Source organism: Chamaea fasciata, unplaced genomic scaffold (genome assembly GCF_029207755.1).
Source record: "Chamaea fasciata isolate MVZ Bird 193981 ecotype frontalis unplaced genomic scaffold, bChaFas1.0.hap1 SCAF_24, whole genome shotgun sequence".
Taxonomy (NCBI): Eukaryota; Metazoa; Chordata; class Aves; order Passeriformes; family Sylviidae; genus Chamaea; species Chamaea fasciata.
The window spans coordinates 2,522,150-2,540,041 of NW_027094109.1; the positions used below are offsets into that span (position 1 = coordinate 2,522,150).

Here is a 17,892-nt window from a genome sequence, read left to right on the forward strand (position 1 = left end):
GTTTTATAGCCGGTGAACTCATCCAACAAGCAATTTCGATTAGTTTATCCAGGCAAATATTCCAGTGTTGATTTCATACATATAAAAACCACACACAGCTACTTCCATGAGCAGCAGAAATAATTGTTCCTGGATCCCTGTGCCTGTGTCTCGAGAGCAAACTCATGCTAGATTTTCTGATGCTTAAAAAAAGTTGAATTCACAATGCTTCCTTTTCTCTGGGTAAAAGCTTTAATAGTATCTTTCATCTGACTAGTTCCCTATTTCCCCCAAACTTGTATCTTGGAGATAAATGTGTCCTTCCATCAGATTTTATTGAAATGGGTTATAAGGTTTAGAAATCACTGGAGATGGGGAAAGGAAACAGCCGGGCAGGCACTGCCTGTGTGTAAGGCTCATTTCCTCAGGAAACCAGGCTGAAAATACTTTGGGTGCCATTAAAAAGTTGGAGCTGTCATTTCAGGGGAAAGCTTCAGAGAGACTTGGAAGCTGTTTTCCAAGTGGTTAGTTCAGTCTGTGTTTCTCAAAGTGCTCAGCTTGGATGGCTGGACAAATTCCTGCATTTTGGAGGCTCAACAGCCAACTTGTTGAGGACACTGGAAACCGCGGCTGTTTCTTTTGGTACCTGCACTGAGCCAAACCCGTCGGATCCTTCTGGAGGAGTTGGCCCACACAACATGTTGGTACCTTTGTTCCATTTTACTGGAGATTCCAGTTGTCATGAGGTTCCCAAGGTCCAAAGAGCCCTCGCTTCCCACCAGCTGGGGCTGGGCCTGATTGCCAGAACCTTTATGCCAAGGACTGAGACAGGGAGCAAAGGCGATGGGCTGGGATCAGGGCGATCTCAGTTTTGGATTGCCCTTGGTGCTTTTGGCAGAGCTGCAGAGGTGGGTGCAGTTGGGAGAGTCTGTCATTAAGTCCAGAAATTCCTGTGGGATTGGGAAAGTCAGGTCAGCCCTGCATGCTGGTGATGCTGCAGAGGAGTGCATGAGGATGGTGATCCCTCTCGTCTCTCGGAGCCACCCCTTCTCTCCACCTGGAAACCCCCCCTAAGCAACTGTTCCCTCCTCCCAGCCTTGCTGATCATGGATCATACAATCACAGAATCCCAGAATTGTTTGGATTGGAATGGATCTTAAAGCTCATCTCATTCCTACCCCCTGCCATGGACAGGGACACCTTCCACTAGACCAGGCTGCCCCAACCCCATCCCTCTCCTAACCCTCATCTGACCCAACCTGGCCTTGGACACTTCCAGGGGTGGGGCATCCACAGCTTCTCTGGGCACCCTGTGCCAGCACCTCAGCACCCTCACAGTCGCTGGGAATCTCCAAGATTCCTGGCTGTCTTCGGGCACTTCTGATGTTCACCATCCACGCCTAACCCCGAGACTGTTGCGCTCTCACAGCATCCTGTCCCAGCCCTGCTCTCCTGTTGCTTCCATGCTGCCATTGTCCATGGATCTTCATTGGCCAGCACTTCCTGTCTTCTGGGCTTTCTGCTCATGTGAGATGTGCAGGTTTAAAAATAACCAGTGCCGAGCATGAAATAGGAATTCTGGCTAATGAGGGCACTGGGGTTCACTGCCCACGGTCACTCTGGTGCACACCTGGCCTAAAACCTGCAGGGTTTGTGCCTCAGACATGACCTTTGCCATCCTGGGCATGACACCTGGCTGGTGTTTCTCTGTGCTTCTCCTCATCATCCTCAGAGTATAGAAAAAAAATGAATTTCCTGGAGATTTTCCTCATTTTATTTGAGCTCCTTTCCTGCTGTAGGATGCTGCCTCTGCCTCGTGGATTCCCCACGTTATCACGGTGTCAGTAACAATAGCGGAATGATTTTTTTCTTTGGAGGCTGTCTAGCGAGGCCCCTGGCGCAGGGACACTGGCCTTGGCATGTTGAGCTGCATCCCTGCCCTGCAATCAATTCCTCCAATTCCAGCCCCCTGCTGCAACAACAAAAACTTGAACCAAAAGCATTTCCCGCCCCTGAAAATCCATTACAGTCCCTGTCACCGGCCTTTTCTCACAGTTGCTTTTTTAAAATTTTAATCTATTTTTTTGTTGGGTCAGTGGGGCTGTTTTCCCATCCTGATTACAAGGAGTTATCGGAGAAATCCTTTGCCAAGTGTCAGCCCACAGCCACCTGAGGCAGCTGGAGCAGGAGTTATCAGTATTTGAACAGGTATGGAACAGGCTCCTGGCCACAGACTGGGGCGATGTCCTTCCTCTTGTCCTTGAGGCAGGCAGGAGGGATTGGCTAATTAAAGATGCTGAGGGAAAAATGGCTTGGATCGGAGTCTGGCTGGTCCCATGAACTCCAGCTCTCCGTGTGTGGGCTGAGGTCCCCAGATGCTGAGCCAGGACCATGCCTAGGGATGCTCTGGCTGCTTTGAGCTGTGCTACCACAGCTGCTTTTAGATCCAGCATCCCATTTTAAAATTCCTTTTCCTTTTTCCTTAAGTGCAGACCTCCAGGCGGTATTTTCAATCATTTTGTTTTACTTCTTTTTCTTTTTCTTTTTTTTTTTTTAAATTCCCAAGTGACGCTGCTATCTGAACCTTGGGGACGGGAATGAGAACATTGTGGGAAATCTATGCCTTAATTTTCTCTCTATATTTTTTTCCCCCCTTTTCTTCATATCTCCACCAAGAATCTGCATAAAGCTCCTCCATGTATCATTTATTCATCTGTATTTCAGTGCGAGAGGCTCTGCCTCGTGATGGAGATGTCATTTGCAAAATAATAAGGTCCCGCTTGCTGCAAGAAGAGCACCCCCACTCTTCCCCCACGAGGTCATTGCCTTCAAATTATGAATCTTTTTAACCATTACCTCGTGGGTATCCGTGAGCACAGCACTCAGATTAATTCCAGGTCTGCTTCCTTGCCGTCTCCTTTGCTTTTTCTTCTCGCCGTGCGTTCGGCTCTCGAGTGTCGGATCAGGATTCCTAATTGGGTCGCATCAGAGGATCTTTGCCGTCAGCTGCTGAGCTCTCTGCGTTGTGCAGGGACGTAAGTCACAGATATCACCCCGTAATTAAGCTGGTATTAGGTGTTGGAAGTGGTGTCTCCCTGTTTGATCCCTTCCTGTGCCCTACACGGCATCCAAGCGCCCGGCAAAGCCGCAGCACACGCTGGTCCCTCTGCTCAGGAGGAGGTGGAGGCATCGATAAAAAAGGACTTTGTTTGTATTGACAGGGTCATTCCTGGAGCAGGTCACTGTGTAAATGATGAGGGACAGTGAGGCGCTGGTGTTTTGGTGTGAAAAGGGCTTGGTTTTGGCCTCTGGCCATCCAATCCAGCAGGACACGTTGCAGACCCTCATGGAGGGTGCCCACAGGAGCCAGGGATGCAGAGTTGGCTTCTCCCAAACCCAAAATCCACGGGGACAGCCTTGATTTCTAATTTGGCTCATCCTTACCAGAGCCAAGGGAATTGAGCTGTGCCAGCGGTGAATCCCTCCCTGTATAAAGATGCATTTATGGGACTTATCCCTGGAGCCCACCTCACTGTCCTCTTCCCTAAACTTTGGATTTTATTCCTGGCACCTGCCCCCAAACTGACCTGAGGCAGAGCCAGCTGCATCCCAGGAGCTGCTCACGTTGCTGCTCTTACAGGGGGGAAATTATTAATGACCCAAGGTGTAATTATCTATGTCTTAAGCCTTGCTCAGGCTCCGCCGATATCTTTCCAGAGGAGGGAGGAGGGGTTTCAGGGAGACACCTTGCTGTTTAATAAATAAAAGAAGAGATTCATAAAGTGTCTGGCAAGCACATTCCTCACATAGAAATGTTACGGAATAGCACGGGATGAATAATAGAAAAGGTTATTGAAAAATTCATAATTTCCAAGCGCCAGTGAAGGCCAGGCTTCCATGCCGTTTATTTGCCTGTAGAAAAGTGATTAAAATATATATTATTGTCCTGTCTATAGGAAAATGTATTATTAAGTGGATACTAGCATGACATTTGAAAAATCCATTTCATTCCATTTAGTGGTGGGTGGTGGGAGGGGAAGGGGGGTCTTTTTCCTGCTTTTGTGGAGGAAGGTTTTAAGGGCGTTTTAGTCAGGCCTTCAGAAAAACAGCGAAAAACATAAAGAGGGGGAGGGTTTAATTACAGCCCCTTCCCTCCCAGCGGTGCCCTTCGCTCTCTGTTTTGATGCCTTTTGCCTTAAAAACGAAATGAGATTCCTTCACCTTTATTTATTGCTTTAATTGCTGAGAAGGGGAAATGAGGACAGACAGCGGGGGTGCAGGGATGAGGGATTTTCTCCCTGGACAACACAGCTGAAGTTTTGGGTCTCTGCCATGGTTTTCAGAGGTTTTCATCAGTTGATGATCTTGTAATGTTGGTTTGACCAGGTCAACCTCGATGACCTGGAAGCAGAAGGACTGTCCTCCCTCCAGGTTGTGCTGGTGGGGGTTGGTGACACCCAGCTTGTCAAACTGGGTTCGTCCCTCTTGGTTTTGGGTGGTTTTGTTAACCTGAGTGCCTGCACAGGCCATGCTCACAGACCTGTCCTGAGTGTTGGCCTGGAAAAGGTGGAGGATTTGGTTTTTTGGGGGGCATGTTGACTGTGTTTCTTGGGGTTGATCCCTCCCCAATCCATCCAGCCCAGTTGTACAATGAAGGGTGAGAAATTGTCCCAAGAAATTTTCTTGACCAAATACCAGGATTTTGATCAATGTGGCTAAAAATAACTCCAACTTATCTTCCTGTCCTCTTGGATAATTGTCTCCTCTCCCAGCCAGCAGACCCCTGCTGGCAGGGGGAGAGCAGTTGTTCTGGGGATCGGTGTGATGCGAGGTCTCTGGGCAGACCAGGTCAAACCAGAGGGTGAATTTGTGTCACACCCGTGGGATCTGGTTCCTAAAGAACTCCATGCATAAAACATCTTTCCACAGGCAAAAGACACACGTCACTGAACAGATTATTTTGGGATATTTGGGCTTTTTCTTCAAGAGCAGCCTCAGGAGATGGGCATTTTGGGCAGGAAAGTTGTGTCATGCATAGCCAGAGGCATTTTGTATATCCGCTGCATACACTGAATTGATCTGGGGATTAAAAGGCAAGAACTGTCCCTTCTGCCCTGTTAATGTCAGCAGGGATACGTCATTCCACATTAGCCTGGATCCTTCCTTGAGAAGAGAGGTGGGAGCTTTTCTTTTCCCCCCCCCCCATGCCTTAGATCTTGAGCAGAGTCTATATTTGCTGCGTTAATGACTCGGAGCCAATCTCCAGCTCCTCTTCAGTTTTATTCATAGATCCCATCTGGGACTGTCGGAAATAGAAAGGCAAAACCTGCAAAGAAGCCATGTGGCAGGAGAGGACATGAGGCAAGGAACTGCTTCTAAAAAGAAAACAAGGCTTGGGATCGACTTAAACTATTCCTCAATCTGGAAGGATTTGCCACGTATCCTCAATTAAAGCAGTTAAAAAGACAAAGCTGCTGCTTTTGTGGTTTTAATGAAATGTTTTGATTTTGAGGGAATGTTCAAAATTGAGCTGAGTCTCCAGCATCTCAAAAAAGCCACTCACAGAGCGCTGATGTTGAGCATCTCTGGAGGTACCTCACTCCGTCCATCCCTCCATCCATCCATCCCTCCATCCCTCCATCCATCCCTCCATCCATCCCTCCATCCATCCATCCCTCCATCCATCCATCCATCCATCCATCCATCCATCCATCCATCCATCCCTTGTGTGGAAAGCCTCAGACCCTGCCCCTCAAATTAGATAAAATACATAAACACGAGCGTGTCTGAGATGCAGAGGTGTTCACTGTGTAAAGCTCTTTAAATCTGCATGGAGAATCAGGCTGGGAGGACAGGAATATCGAGATCTCGCTGCAAAGGAGAACTTAATGTACCCAGAAGCCGCTGATAGACTGTCTGATAGCCGGAGTCACAGCCTGATGGGCAGCCTCTTCCCCTCCTGCCTGGAACAAAATAGCTCTGAGCAGGAATAGACACTGTGCCTAGGAAAATGGCAATATTTGGTGTGGAGGGGCTGCAGCTTGGTGCTCACCCTGGAATTGTGAAGGATTAGGGGAAAGGAGTTTGGGCAGGCACGGGGATGACAATTTGGCAGTGGCAGCTCCGTGGTCAGCATGGCAAATGCGTGGACACAACTTTTGTGATCAGCTATCTCTCCTTGCTTATTTATTTTTTCTTTTCTCCCCCCCCCCCCCATCTTATAACCTCCCCCCTTCTCTTTCTCTACCTCTCCCTGCCCAGCCCCAATACCCATCTTGGAGGATCTAAATTAAAATCTGTTATCATTTCCCGGATAATCCCCTTTGATGCCCTGAATACAGCAGAATCTGTCCTGCTTCAACCTTGCATGTAAGTGCTGATAGCTTTTGAACAGCTAAATGGCTTTGTATATCTCATACAAATGTCTGTCTCATCCAGGAGCTGGCAAGCCCCGCGCAGTCGGCTGGGGAAGCTTTATGAGTTACAAGTGGAATTACTTCAGAGAGATGCTAAGGAGGCCAAACCTTTCAGAACACGTTCCCTTGGCATCTTCTGTCTGGCAGGGACGGGACTCGCATTGTCTTAACCTCGCAGAGCAGCTAATTGCTGTCGTGGTGCTGATGCCGTTTGTCATCAGGGCTTTCCTGCATCCGAGCCGCTGTGCCAGCCTGGATCTGCCCCTCTGGGCTTGGCTGGGGATGCCAGCTTGCCCCAAACCCAGCTCCTGGGGAGCTGTGGCTCGAGGAGAGCTTGGGCATGGGGTTTGTTAGTGAGTTTTGGGCAGAGCTGAGGACAAAATGGGTGTTTCATAGAACCCCAGAATGGTTTGGGTTGGGAGGGACCTTAAAGCTCATCTCGGACCCACCCCCTGCCATGAGCAGGGACACCTCCCACTAGAGCAGGTTGCTCCAGGTTGGTTTGTGCATCTCTGCCCAGCCTGGCTCCCGATGCAGTCAATGTTCTGGCTCAGATCCTGGTGCTCTGTCGGGCGATTGAAGAGACAAGGTCTCCATGGTTTGCGTCATGAAGCCAATTTCATTGAACACACCACGGCTGGTTTACAGACCTTTCAAGCACGAGCTAAAAATAACTACCAGCCTAAACAATAACAACCATAACAACAATATCTATGTTACTTAGTGACGTGGCTTAACTAAGCTTAACTTTGCTTGGCTATGCCTTGACTGTGGGCTAGCACAGACCTGTACAGGCCTGTACTGTCTTACATACATACATCCACCACTATTTCTTCCTCCTTCAGGGTCCTGCCTCGACTTGCTAGGGCTTGTGGCCCTCTAGCACATCTACTTCTGTCATGAGTTCAGCAGTACTTTGAGTCTTGCTTCTTAGCTGTTTTCCCACATTCTCCCAGCAGAGCTGATCTTTGTGCTGGGGCTCCTGATTGCATCCCCGGTGTGATCCTTGTCCCTCTCCATCCTGGCTTTTCTCGTTAGTCACAGGATCATGGGAGTTCTGTCAGACGCTCCCTCCTCTGCTTTCCCTGGGGATCCGTGTTGTGTCCAGGTGCAGGGTGAGGGATTCCTCCCTCCTTAAACCAGCCCATCCCAGCACCACAGCTTGTGCCATCCTTGTGTGGAGAAAGGAGGACACAGACCCTTGCAGAGGGGAGTCTGTAAACTGACAGATCAGGGCTGCTTGGGGATGAGCAGGTCAGTGGTGTTCCTGGATATCCCAGGTCTGGCAGTGTGTTCATCCCCTGCCTGCCACGGTTTAACCCCAGCCGCAAGCTCCAGCCCAGCCCAAACCGGCAGAGTGCTGCAAAACACAGAGTGCAGCACAAAGTAATTGCCTGTCTAAAATAAAAGCCTCTCCAGCCGGGAGAGAAACCAGGAATCACTGCAGCCAGTGACGTCTTTGTGCCCCCTTCGAGGACCTGGAGAGATCTGTGGGCATCTGGGGAATACAGGGGAGGGAATTCTGCGGGAAGCTGATGATAGTTGAGCAGTGGCCGATGACATGAGCTGATGTGGCAGGACACAGCTGTGACTGGGAACATCCTCCCTGCTCCCCGCCCCAGGTGATGGATATAAAATCACAGCCCCGTGCCTGGGGAGCGGCACTTAGCCAAAAACCCTGAGGAGAGAGGATTGATGGGAAGGAGCCAGAGAAATGAGGAAGGGCTTTATTTTTAAAAGGAAAAGGAACAGTAAGTCCTTTTTAGTTGCAGCCACTTCTTCCCCATGACTGCCTTGCTGCTTCTCGCTGGTGCAGAGCTGGGAAACAGTGGACCTACATCCCTTGGTTAAATTGTGGGAGCATCAGTGATGGGCGGGGGGCTCCTGGGGGGACAGGAAAGGGGAGCTCATAGTTCTGCAGCTCACCAGCCTTGTGTTCAGCTCAGGGGGAGAGGACAGGGCACAGCCAGCCAGCGCCAGCTGCATTCATTCCTCAAAGCTGCCTGTTGTGCAGGAATTCATCTGCCAAATCGGCCAGAGAGCTAGCAAAGAGCACCGGAGTGGACTTAACCTTCCACCTCTGCTTGTGCTTCCTCAACAAAAAAAACCTGAACAAACTGCTCTTGCTGAGCAGGGACTTTATCAGAATGAAGGGGGAAGCAGGCAGCTGGGCTGCCAAGAGCTGCTGGCTCAGGGCAGGCAGCCCTGGCTCTCCAAATGTCCCCTGGGAAAGGGGGATTCAACCCTGCTTGCTCTTTCTCTCCAAAGGCTCTGAAAGCTCCCAGCTGTGCCAGAGGGAGCTTCCCCTGGGAGCTGAGGTGCCATGGCTGGTGGGAAGGGTTCAGGAGCTGACCTTGCAGTGTCAGATGGAGCCGTGGCACAGGCCTGGCACGGGCTCTGGCTCTGCATGGCACTGCTCTGCCATCCCCCTACAGGATGCTGATTTTCCCCTTTGGACAGACATTCGTGGCTGGGGACAGCAGCTGGTGCCATGAGTGCCTGTGGGAAGAGCAGGGCTGGATGCAGCCCATCGATCCCTCTGCATCCAGCCCTCTGCATCCATCCCTCTGCATCCATCCCTCTCTGTCCATCCCTGTGCATCCATCCCTCTCTATCCATCCCTCTGCAGGCACAGCCTGGGCTGGCAGAGCTGCAGGCACGGTGCCTGCCTTGCCCTTCTGACAAGGGCCAGATGTGTGTCCCTGTGACTGGTGACTCCGCTCCAGCAGTGGCCCCAGGTGCCCGTGGGCAAGGTCAGCCCTTCCCAGAGCTCTGTCTCAGTTTCTCCCCTCTGCAGAGCTGGGATCTTGCCAGGGAATATGGTGGTGGGTTGTTTTCAGGCTTTGGGATCAAAGCTGGTCTCTGCTGTGATGGTGGAGGGCAATTCCTCCCATCCCTGGCATGTGAGGATGCAGAGGGCAGAGATTTGAAGCTTGAGCCCCGAAATGAGCAGTGTTTCTAAGACTGATGCTGTTGGGCACTGGTGTGATGAGCTGCTTCCATTCTCTGCATCCTCAGGGGCAGGAGCTCCCTCCCACTGATCCCCTGCTTTTCCCCCCAGCCTTTTTCCCCCTGCTGAATCCAGTGGAAAAGAGAAAAAGCACTCACCCCCCCTTAATGAACTCAGCATTAATCGCTTGTGTCAAATCCTTGTGCTAACAAGCTGAGGAAATCAAACAGGCATCCCCGGGGAGAGCCAGGGAGTCAACACTCATCCATTAAAATGGTAATTTTGTATTTTTCACCGAGGCATTTGTCGCCTCTTGCCCTTGTGCACTCGTTAGAGCTTTGGCCTTTAAATTATAGTGAATTTTTTTTAAAAAAATACCCAAACAACTAAACCGCAAAACCAACTCTCTTCAGACTTCTTCCCTTCCTCTTCCCAGGAACGCTGAGCAGTGTGCAGGGGAGTGTGTCTCCAGGTGGGCCATTATTTTGGCTTCAGTAATGGCAACAAAGTGCTTGTGGCTTCCAAAACAACTCCTTTTCTCCCACTAATTCAAAAAACTGATCCCCACCAGCTCCAAAAAAAGCGACTTGTGAGTGTTTTGCTTGAATCCAAGTAGGAATTTCAGGTCATCCCGTTGTTCAGGGCCTTGCAATAGTTTCTTGCTTGTGAGGTTTCTGGGAAATCATGGAGATATTTGCATGTCCCCAGGGGTTTTGTGGATGTTTGAATGCAGGAGGTGGGGGCCGGCAGCTGTCTGCTGCTCCCTTGTTTGAAAAAGTTGGTGGGAGCGAGGTTTTTATTAGGCTGCCAGAGGAGGTGGACAAATGCAGCATCCCTTCATCAGAGCTCAATCAGATCTGGGTTTTCAGCATAAAAACAGCTTTTCCCACCTGCCTCAGCTGCTCCAGTGAAAGATATCAGCTCTCCCCACAAACCTCACAGCTCCGTCACTGTGCCAGTGGAAGGCTGTTAAAATCCCCGTGCGTGCAGCAGAAAGACCAGGAGTGATTGAAATGCAGCATCTCCAGAGAGGTCTGGGAGAGGAGGAGCAGGCAGGAGCCACAGCTCTGCTGCTTCAGCACTACTTGGCCTGGGGAATACCAGCCTCAGTTTCCCCATCAGCAAAATAACAGCAGGAAAATATCCTTCCTGCTGAGATCAGTTCCCCCTGATTCAGTGGAAAGTGTCCCTGCCTGTGGAAAGGGGTGGAATGAGATTTTAAGGTCCCTTCCAGCCCAAACCATTCCATGATTCTGCGATTCTGGAGGCATGTAGAAGATGCCATGAAGGCACAGATTGCTGTTGTGTCAGTGACACTGAGGACAGACACGATTTTAAATCAAGTCAACGCTCATTCTGAGCCCTAGGCAGGAGCACGAGGGTTTGGGTTGGGATTGGTTTCCCTTTTCTGGCCGGGATAGCTGTAGAGCTCAGTGACTGCGTCCTGCAGCTGGAGTTGCTCATTCCCGGCCTTGCAGAGGTGGGACGGTGCTGTGTTGGGCTCGCAGCTCTCTGAGACAGGGGCTCTCTCATCTCTCTCGCTCTGGCACAATTAATACACCCTCACGACGTGTCAGGCGGCGTGGGGATGCGAGCGCGACGGCGGCGGCGTTTCCCCGCGGAGCCCGCCGTGCGGAATCCCATGAATAATCATGCCCGCCCTCCTCTCCCCACACGGAAATATTCCGATAAATAAATAAAACAAATGACATTTTTTTTTCGTTCCGTTAAAGGTTTTTTTTCTTTCCTTTTTTTCCCCCCTTTCTATTTTTCATCAAAGCTCTCCCTCTGGTGAGCAATTTGCAGGCAGCGTGGCGCGGAGCGGCTCCGAGGAGAGGATCTGCTGTGCTTGATGTGTTTTTCATCATCTCATTGTCCCATTTTCCGGGACGAAGGAGACTGGAATGGGGAGGTATTCCCCTCCCCATGCTGGTTTCTGCTTGCCTTGATCTGGCTGCTGACCACACTCCCCTGGAGCTGGGACCATTGGCACCCACGAGGTTCTGCCTGGACAATAGGAATGGGGAGAAGCCACGAGTGGTCAGCAGGGGTTTGATTTTACCGACTTGGCGTTAAATTAGGGCTGGGGGTGGGTTTCAGTGGAGATCTGGCTGTAAAAGCAGCTGTGTGTGCGTGTGCACAGTGGCGATGCCACGGGCATTCCGCAGGGCTGTGGAATCAGGATTAATGGCTCCAGCATCCTTCAAGCAAACTGTATCTCAGAGTGCTTTGTGGAGTTAAATGACACAGGACGGTGGGTAATATATGGTGTAAAGCGCTGGAAAACAGCGGCACAAAGATATGGCAGGGGGAATAAATTAAAGCCTTCCGTCAGAAAGCCAATAATGGGGAAAGGGGGAGTGGAGAGGTGGAAACAAGGGAGAGGATATTTATTTTCAGCTGAGCTATGGAAGGAGTGGAGAATCAATGACTAGAACATACAGCACCTCATGCATAGCACCGATATATACACAGCCCTGGCCAGGTTTCGGGAGGGGGCTGGGGGTGCCAAATTCCTTCAGCTGCTGCTAGAAGGGATGCAGTGTGTTCCTGTGTCCCCTTGCAGGTGGATTTCTGTTTGTTTTGGGTTTTTTCAGAGGTGCTGAGAGCTTTTAAAAACGGTCTGGATTTGCCCTTAGCTGGGTCCAGCTTCCCTCCGCTTCTTCGGTGATTCAAGGTCAGTCTTGCCTGGTGTCATGCAGCAGCCGCTGTGAACCTCATGTAGAAAACTGGATTTAGCCTCACACCTTCCCCAAACCTCCTGAAAGAGGGAAGTCTCAATCACCAGGCTGGGAACGGGATATTAAACAGGAATTTTTACACCGTAACCGGGACAGCAGCATGGCTGCACCGACTCCTAGGAGCCAAGGGATGAGCACTCCATGCCTTGCAAGGGTGTCATCCATCCTCATTTATGGTTTATTCAAGGTCATGCAGTGCAGTGGGACAAAGCAGCATCGTTGCAGGCTGTTCTATGGAGGAGGGGCGAGAGGTAGAGGAAGGAGGGTGAGGTGAGGGGATGAAGGTCCCTCACGTGCCTTGTTTGCCAAGTTTGCAATGCAAGGAGCGGCTTTGCAGGCGTCCTCAGGTCCCTGGCTGTGCTGGGGAATGTGTCAGTGCTGCTCCCCAGCTCCCCGCTCACCCCCTCTGGTAAGGTAATGAGATGCAAGTCTTTGGTGTGTTTGACAGGCTGCTGTCCTACAGCGCGGGAGCCGGGAGTGCTCAGAGGCTGGGAGAGGAGATTAATTAATGCTAAAAGACACAGTTTGATGTGGCAATGAAATTTCGATTATAATAATCTCTAATTATCTTGTAGCACAAGTGCCTCGGCTCTCCCAGGTGTCTTCCCCAGTTTGAAATTGTTATTTGTCGGCATCCAAGGGAGAGAGGAGCCGGTGCCAGTGCAGGGGGTGCACCTGGGGTCCCCTGGGATGGGGAGCCCAACTTCTGCCGGGGGTGTCCCTCAGTGGGTACATCCATCTGTTTCCATGGATCCCATCCCCGCCTGCTGCCCCAAACCAGGGCAGAAGAGGGGATTTGAGGCATCCTCAGTGCACTTTCCACGGAGTGTAAGAGCACAGGGAGGCAATCTGAGGGCTGTGCAGCTGTTTTGTGGCACTTCCACTTTGCCTTTCCAAAGTGTGTCATTCAAACACCTGGTCCCTCACAGTTCTTTTTTTTTTTCGTTCCTGATGGTTTTTACTCAAAATCAACTCGTTCCCAGGGAGAACTTTGGTCTTGACAAAACGACACTTTACCCAGGAAAGTAATTTCCTTCAGCTGCTTTATTGCCTCTCCTCCAGGCTTAGCGAGCTTTAAAATCCTCCTCCTCCTCTCCCATCAGCCTGAGCCCTTCTATTCCCAGCATCTTCAGCTGTGATGTGTCCCTTCCCAGAGGGATCCGATGGCCTTTGGAGAGGTCCCTGTGAGCGGGGCTGGACGATCGTGCTCCGTGCATGGAATTGCAGATGGACACAGAGGCACCTCCAGGAGCAGCAATAATTGGCTGCTCTGCTCCTCAGGGTTGGAGTGGGGGGGTCTGTGCAGCTCCGAATCGTATTTATCTACTCAAAATAGTCTCTGGGGAGGAAACATCTTGGGTTTGGGGTCGTGGCCCCTGTGGCATTGATGCCTTAGGATTTGGGATTTTATGTTTTTTACATTTTTATAATCCCGCAATTCTTTAGTGTATAACTCTAAACTCCATGTACAGTTTTATATATATATATATATATATATATATATATATATATATATATATATATATGTTATGAGTTATGTGTGTATATATACATATATATATACATATAGCTACTGTTTTCCCAGTTTGGGCAGACACAACAATTCCTCTCCAGGCCTGGCAGTCAAGGACACCTCACTGCCTCAGGCCCCAGAGATGGAAACAAAAGTGAGTTGGGGGCAGCAAACTTGGAGTAAATGACTTCATTAGCTGGAGCTGGAATTGGAAGATGAACCCCCAATGTGTAAATTTATCAAAGTGTGCAAAGCCGTGCTCATTGTCCATTTTGGGTGCAGCCCCTGGGGGACTTTGTCTGCCCTAAATGTACCTGAAGGCCCTTCAATAAACAGAACTAATTTTTATTCCTTTAATTTTGTCTGCCCTCTGTTTTTAGGCAGTCCCAACAAGGCATCAGTGTGCTCACCAGGCAGAGACTCAGTTTATCTGGTGCTTCCCGGGGCTGCGGGGGCAGGAGACTTCCTGTAGCCACCAAAACCCCACAAATCCTGCGGGAGCTCCTCTCCTTCCCAGGAGCAGCAGCATGGTGGGGGAAGGCAGGGGGCATCTCCAAGCCCAGCGTGGGGAGGGGTCCAGCCCGCTGCTGGCTGTGACCTGTTGCGTGTCACTGTCGGTCGCAGCATTGTTCTAAGATTAAAAAAAGGTGGGGAAAAAGCGGCCAGTTCCAAATGAAGCAGCTTTTCCAAAGCCTTTCCCATTCTTTCATCCTTGTGGGTGATGGAGAGCCCACCTCCAGCCCCCACTGCCTTCCCATCCAGCTCCAAGCTTCTCCAGCAGCCTCCTGCATCCCAGCCTTGTACTTCAACATCTCCGGAGAGGGAGGAAAAGCAACACAAACCACAAAAAAAACCCCCCATCCCCATGTGGGTTGTTTGGAGTCACAGCTCTGTTTGCAAATGAGCTTCGGGGCTCACTGGGTAAAAAAGGGGCATGCTTGGTGAATCCCATTTCACTTCCCCAATGAACTGAAAAACTCTTGGATAATGGGTTATGAGTTGTAGATCTGTTTGATTGCATTGTTGCAAAGTGGGAATTGTTTTGCAACATAGATTCTTAATCACTGAGGCATCTGTGATTGAATGTGTCGAAAATTGGTTGAAATTGAAAGTTAACTATACTGCAGACAGCTTATTCTTGTGTATAATTGAAAATAAATTCTAATACTCTTCTTGAAAGAGGCTGCCAGGAGGAAATTTCCAACCTTGTCCTCTCCTCAGCTCCCTCCTCCAAATCCACAAATCCTCTCCCTTCCCCTCTGATCCTTTTCCTCTGCATCTTTTAGAGCTGGGAAAGAAAAACCAATCTCTGCACATCACTCCCTGCATCCTCGGCTGTAAAATATATAGAACCTGCAAATAATTCTGTTTGGAATGCCTGGGGATGGGAGAGGTGGAAGGATTTAGAGGACCAGCACACTGGGATCAGGGTCTTGTTTGCCAAACAGTTCAGTTCTTCTCTGAAGTGTTTTTCAGTGTGAACAGGCTCATAAAATTCCAGGATGGTTGGGGTTGAGGGGGACCTTAGAGCTCACCTCATTCCCCTGCCATGGGCGGGGACACCTTCCACTATCTCAGGTTTCTCCAAGCCCCATCCAACCTGGCCTTGGACATTTCCAGGGATGAGGCTTCCCTGGGCAGCACAACTCCTCTCACAGGAGGGTTGGTGCTGGAGGGGAGCTGAGCTGCAGTTGCTCCTGGCTCTCATTTAATTCAGCATCCAAGGAATGTCCTGTGGAATTGAAAATGGACAAAATTAAGGCTGATGCAGGGGAATTTTATACCCACGATAAAATTTTAGTAGGGATGCAATTGCCCTGTGACACCTCCTGCCCCAAGGCATTAGGGAGCTGAGAGTTTAGCAGACTTCAGGAAGAATGAACTGTTCCAGGGAATCACGTCATTTGGCACAGTGTGGGCTGGGGGAGAAACCTTTGCCAAGGTGCTTCCTGCAGTTCCCAGGGGATAGCAATGTGCAGGACATGAAAGAAAGATGGGACTCCAAATATTTCAGAAGGCAAAGAGCATGGAAAAAAGGCTTTTATTGTCTAGTTCTTACTATCTTTTATAAGGTGTTCCCATTCAGACTTAACATGGTTGGTGAGTAGGAACGACACCTCTCTAATGCCGTTGGTAGAAACAGCAAAACACCACCTGGAGAAAGATTGTTTTGAGAAAGGAGAGTTGTTTGCCAAAGTTGTTTGGAGAAGAAGCTTTGTTGAGAAATTTTTCCTTGGGGAAAAAGTTAGCAGCTGCCAGCAGGCTGAAATCTCTTAGGCCCAGAAATATCAGCCCCACAGCACTGGGGAATAATCCAGGCCACAGGTCACTTGGGATGAGCCCAGAGCTCTCCTAGCCCAGCTCTGGGTGACTCCTCCACCCTCCTGCCATCCTGCCCTTGGCACTGCAGTCCAAGCCCTTGCCTTGCTGTGTCTCCCCCAGCCCATCCGTGGCTCCTCACGCTCCGGGGATTTTTGGCTTAGAGATGATGATGCTGCACACAAAAGGTCCTGCCTCCCCGTTTTATGCAGCCCACGGGGGTGAAAAATCAAATGGTTCCCTGCTTCTTCCAAGCTTTTGGCAGTCTGCTGGGGGTTATTCTTCGTGGGATGAGAGGTCAGTTCTGCTTGACAAAGGGAGGGGACTTTGGTGTTGTTTTTTTTTTTTCCTTGCACTGATCTGGAGCTATTTTTATTCCTTTTTCCACCCTGTGATGGGACAGGCAGTCAATAGGGTGCTTTCATGGCCTCATTTCGGAGATGTCTTTGGAGGAATTGAAGAGATGGGTTATTATTAAGTCCTCATCAAGCTAAAGATGTTTGAAACCACACCGGGACACGCTCATGATCTAAGCCTGGACCACCAAAGAGGAGAGGGCAGGGCAGCAGCCCAGGATGGGGAACAGAAAAATGAAAAGCTTTTTTTTGTGTATTGATTCCCCTTTGGTTGCTTGGGAAAAGCAGGAAAATCTTCTGTGGTGCCCAGAAAACTTGGGACAATACTGCTTCCTCTTGGAGGTGTATCATGATTTTATAACAAATAATCACTATTTAAAGCTAGGTTAACTATGGACATTTCATCATTCCTTAAAATTGTCATCCAAATTTGGCATTTGACACCTTTTGGGAAATCACCAACAAGGAAGTAAAGCAAGCAACTGCCCAAAACTCGAACTGAGCTAAGCAATGCCTTTGCTTGTATCAGAAATTTGCACAAAATCAAGTGAATTGATTTTAAATCAATTTATTTTAAGTGGTGCAAACTCCTAATACAGACAGAACTAGTTTAACCTTTGCTAAAATTGATTTTGCTTGCAACAGTAAATTACCAAGTGAGACTGAACTGATTTAATGGAGGGTTAAGCCTGTTTAAGTGTGTCCATTTTTGGGGGTTTCATTGGTTTGGAGAGTGAGGGTGGCCCAGTCCTTGGTGGGGGCTCAGGAAACCTGATTTTCCTTTCTTGCTCTGCCATAGATGTTGTCAAATTCTCCTCTCTGGGGCTTGGTTTCCTCTGTGGGATGGGTAATTTTAAATTTTCCCTGTTTTGTAGGAGCATTGTTGACTCGGTGGTGAGAAGCACCTTAGGGGGTGTCTGTCGAGGTAAAAATAGCTGCTGCTCCACCAACTCAACTGGAAATGATAACAGAGGAGTTGCTAACAGGTTTAATTTAATTGGTCAGGCTGAACCAGAGCCATATTCTGTGTTGCAGGATGGAAAAATTGACATTTTTCCAACATAAAGTTTAAAGCCCGTCCCTGCGCTGCCGGCATCCCTCCTCCATCCATCAAACCCTGCATTTCAGGATGCCTCGGAGCATCTCCTCCAGGCTGGAGGGGGCTGCACGCTCCGCAGTCCTACATCCCTTTTGTTGTGACATTTGTTTTGCGGGGCTTGTTTGAAGAGATGGATGGGAATGCTCCGGCTTAGCCTGGCTCCCCAAGGCTCCCCCGTGCTGAGTTTAAGGTTAAGGTGGTTTTCTGTATGCCAGAGCAGCTCAAACCTGCGTCTTTGGACGTGGAGGAGCCTTAGTCCACCTGTACATCTGTTTTGCAGTGGATAGTAAATCCCTGTGACTTGTCTGCGAGCGATGTGATTTGAATTAATCAAAATGCTCAACTGCAGGAGGGGGGAAAAAAAAATCGGGTCTAGATTGACGGAAGCAATGGAGTGGTGATAACTGTGTTTTAATCCAGTAGCTGAGGACTCAGAGCAGCCGCCTGGGAATCAATCCTGCTTTTTTTTTTTTTTTTTTTTTTTTTTTTTTTTTTTTTTTTTTTTTTTTTTTGCCTGGA

The 17,892-nt window shown here is 49.5% G+C and overlaps 1 protein-coding gene across 2 annotated transcripts in view; it reads left to right on the forward strand.

The window, feature by feature from the left end:
• Window positions 1-17,892, forward strand: part of LOC136300898 (protein CEPU-1) — a 356,401-nt gene that overhangs the window by 98,046 nt on the left and 240,463 nt on the right. Inside the window, exon 1 of one of the 2 annotated variants that reach the window (XM_066203606.1) lies at window positions 16,194-16,215. The exons of the other annotated variant lie outside the window; for it this stretch is intronic. Within the exon in view, the coding sequence (XP_066059703.1) occupies window positions 16,209-16,215 (7 nt within the window). The 5' untranslated portion in view covers window positions 16,194-16,208. Of the gene's footprint in view, window positions 1-16,193; window positions 16,216-17,892 lie in introns of those variants that run through there. 2 annotated transcript variants of the gene reach the window in all.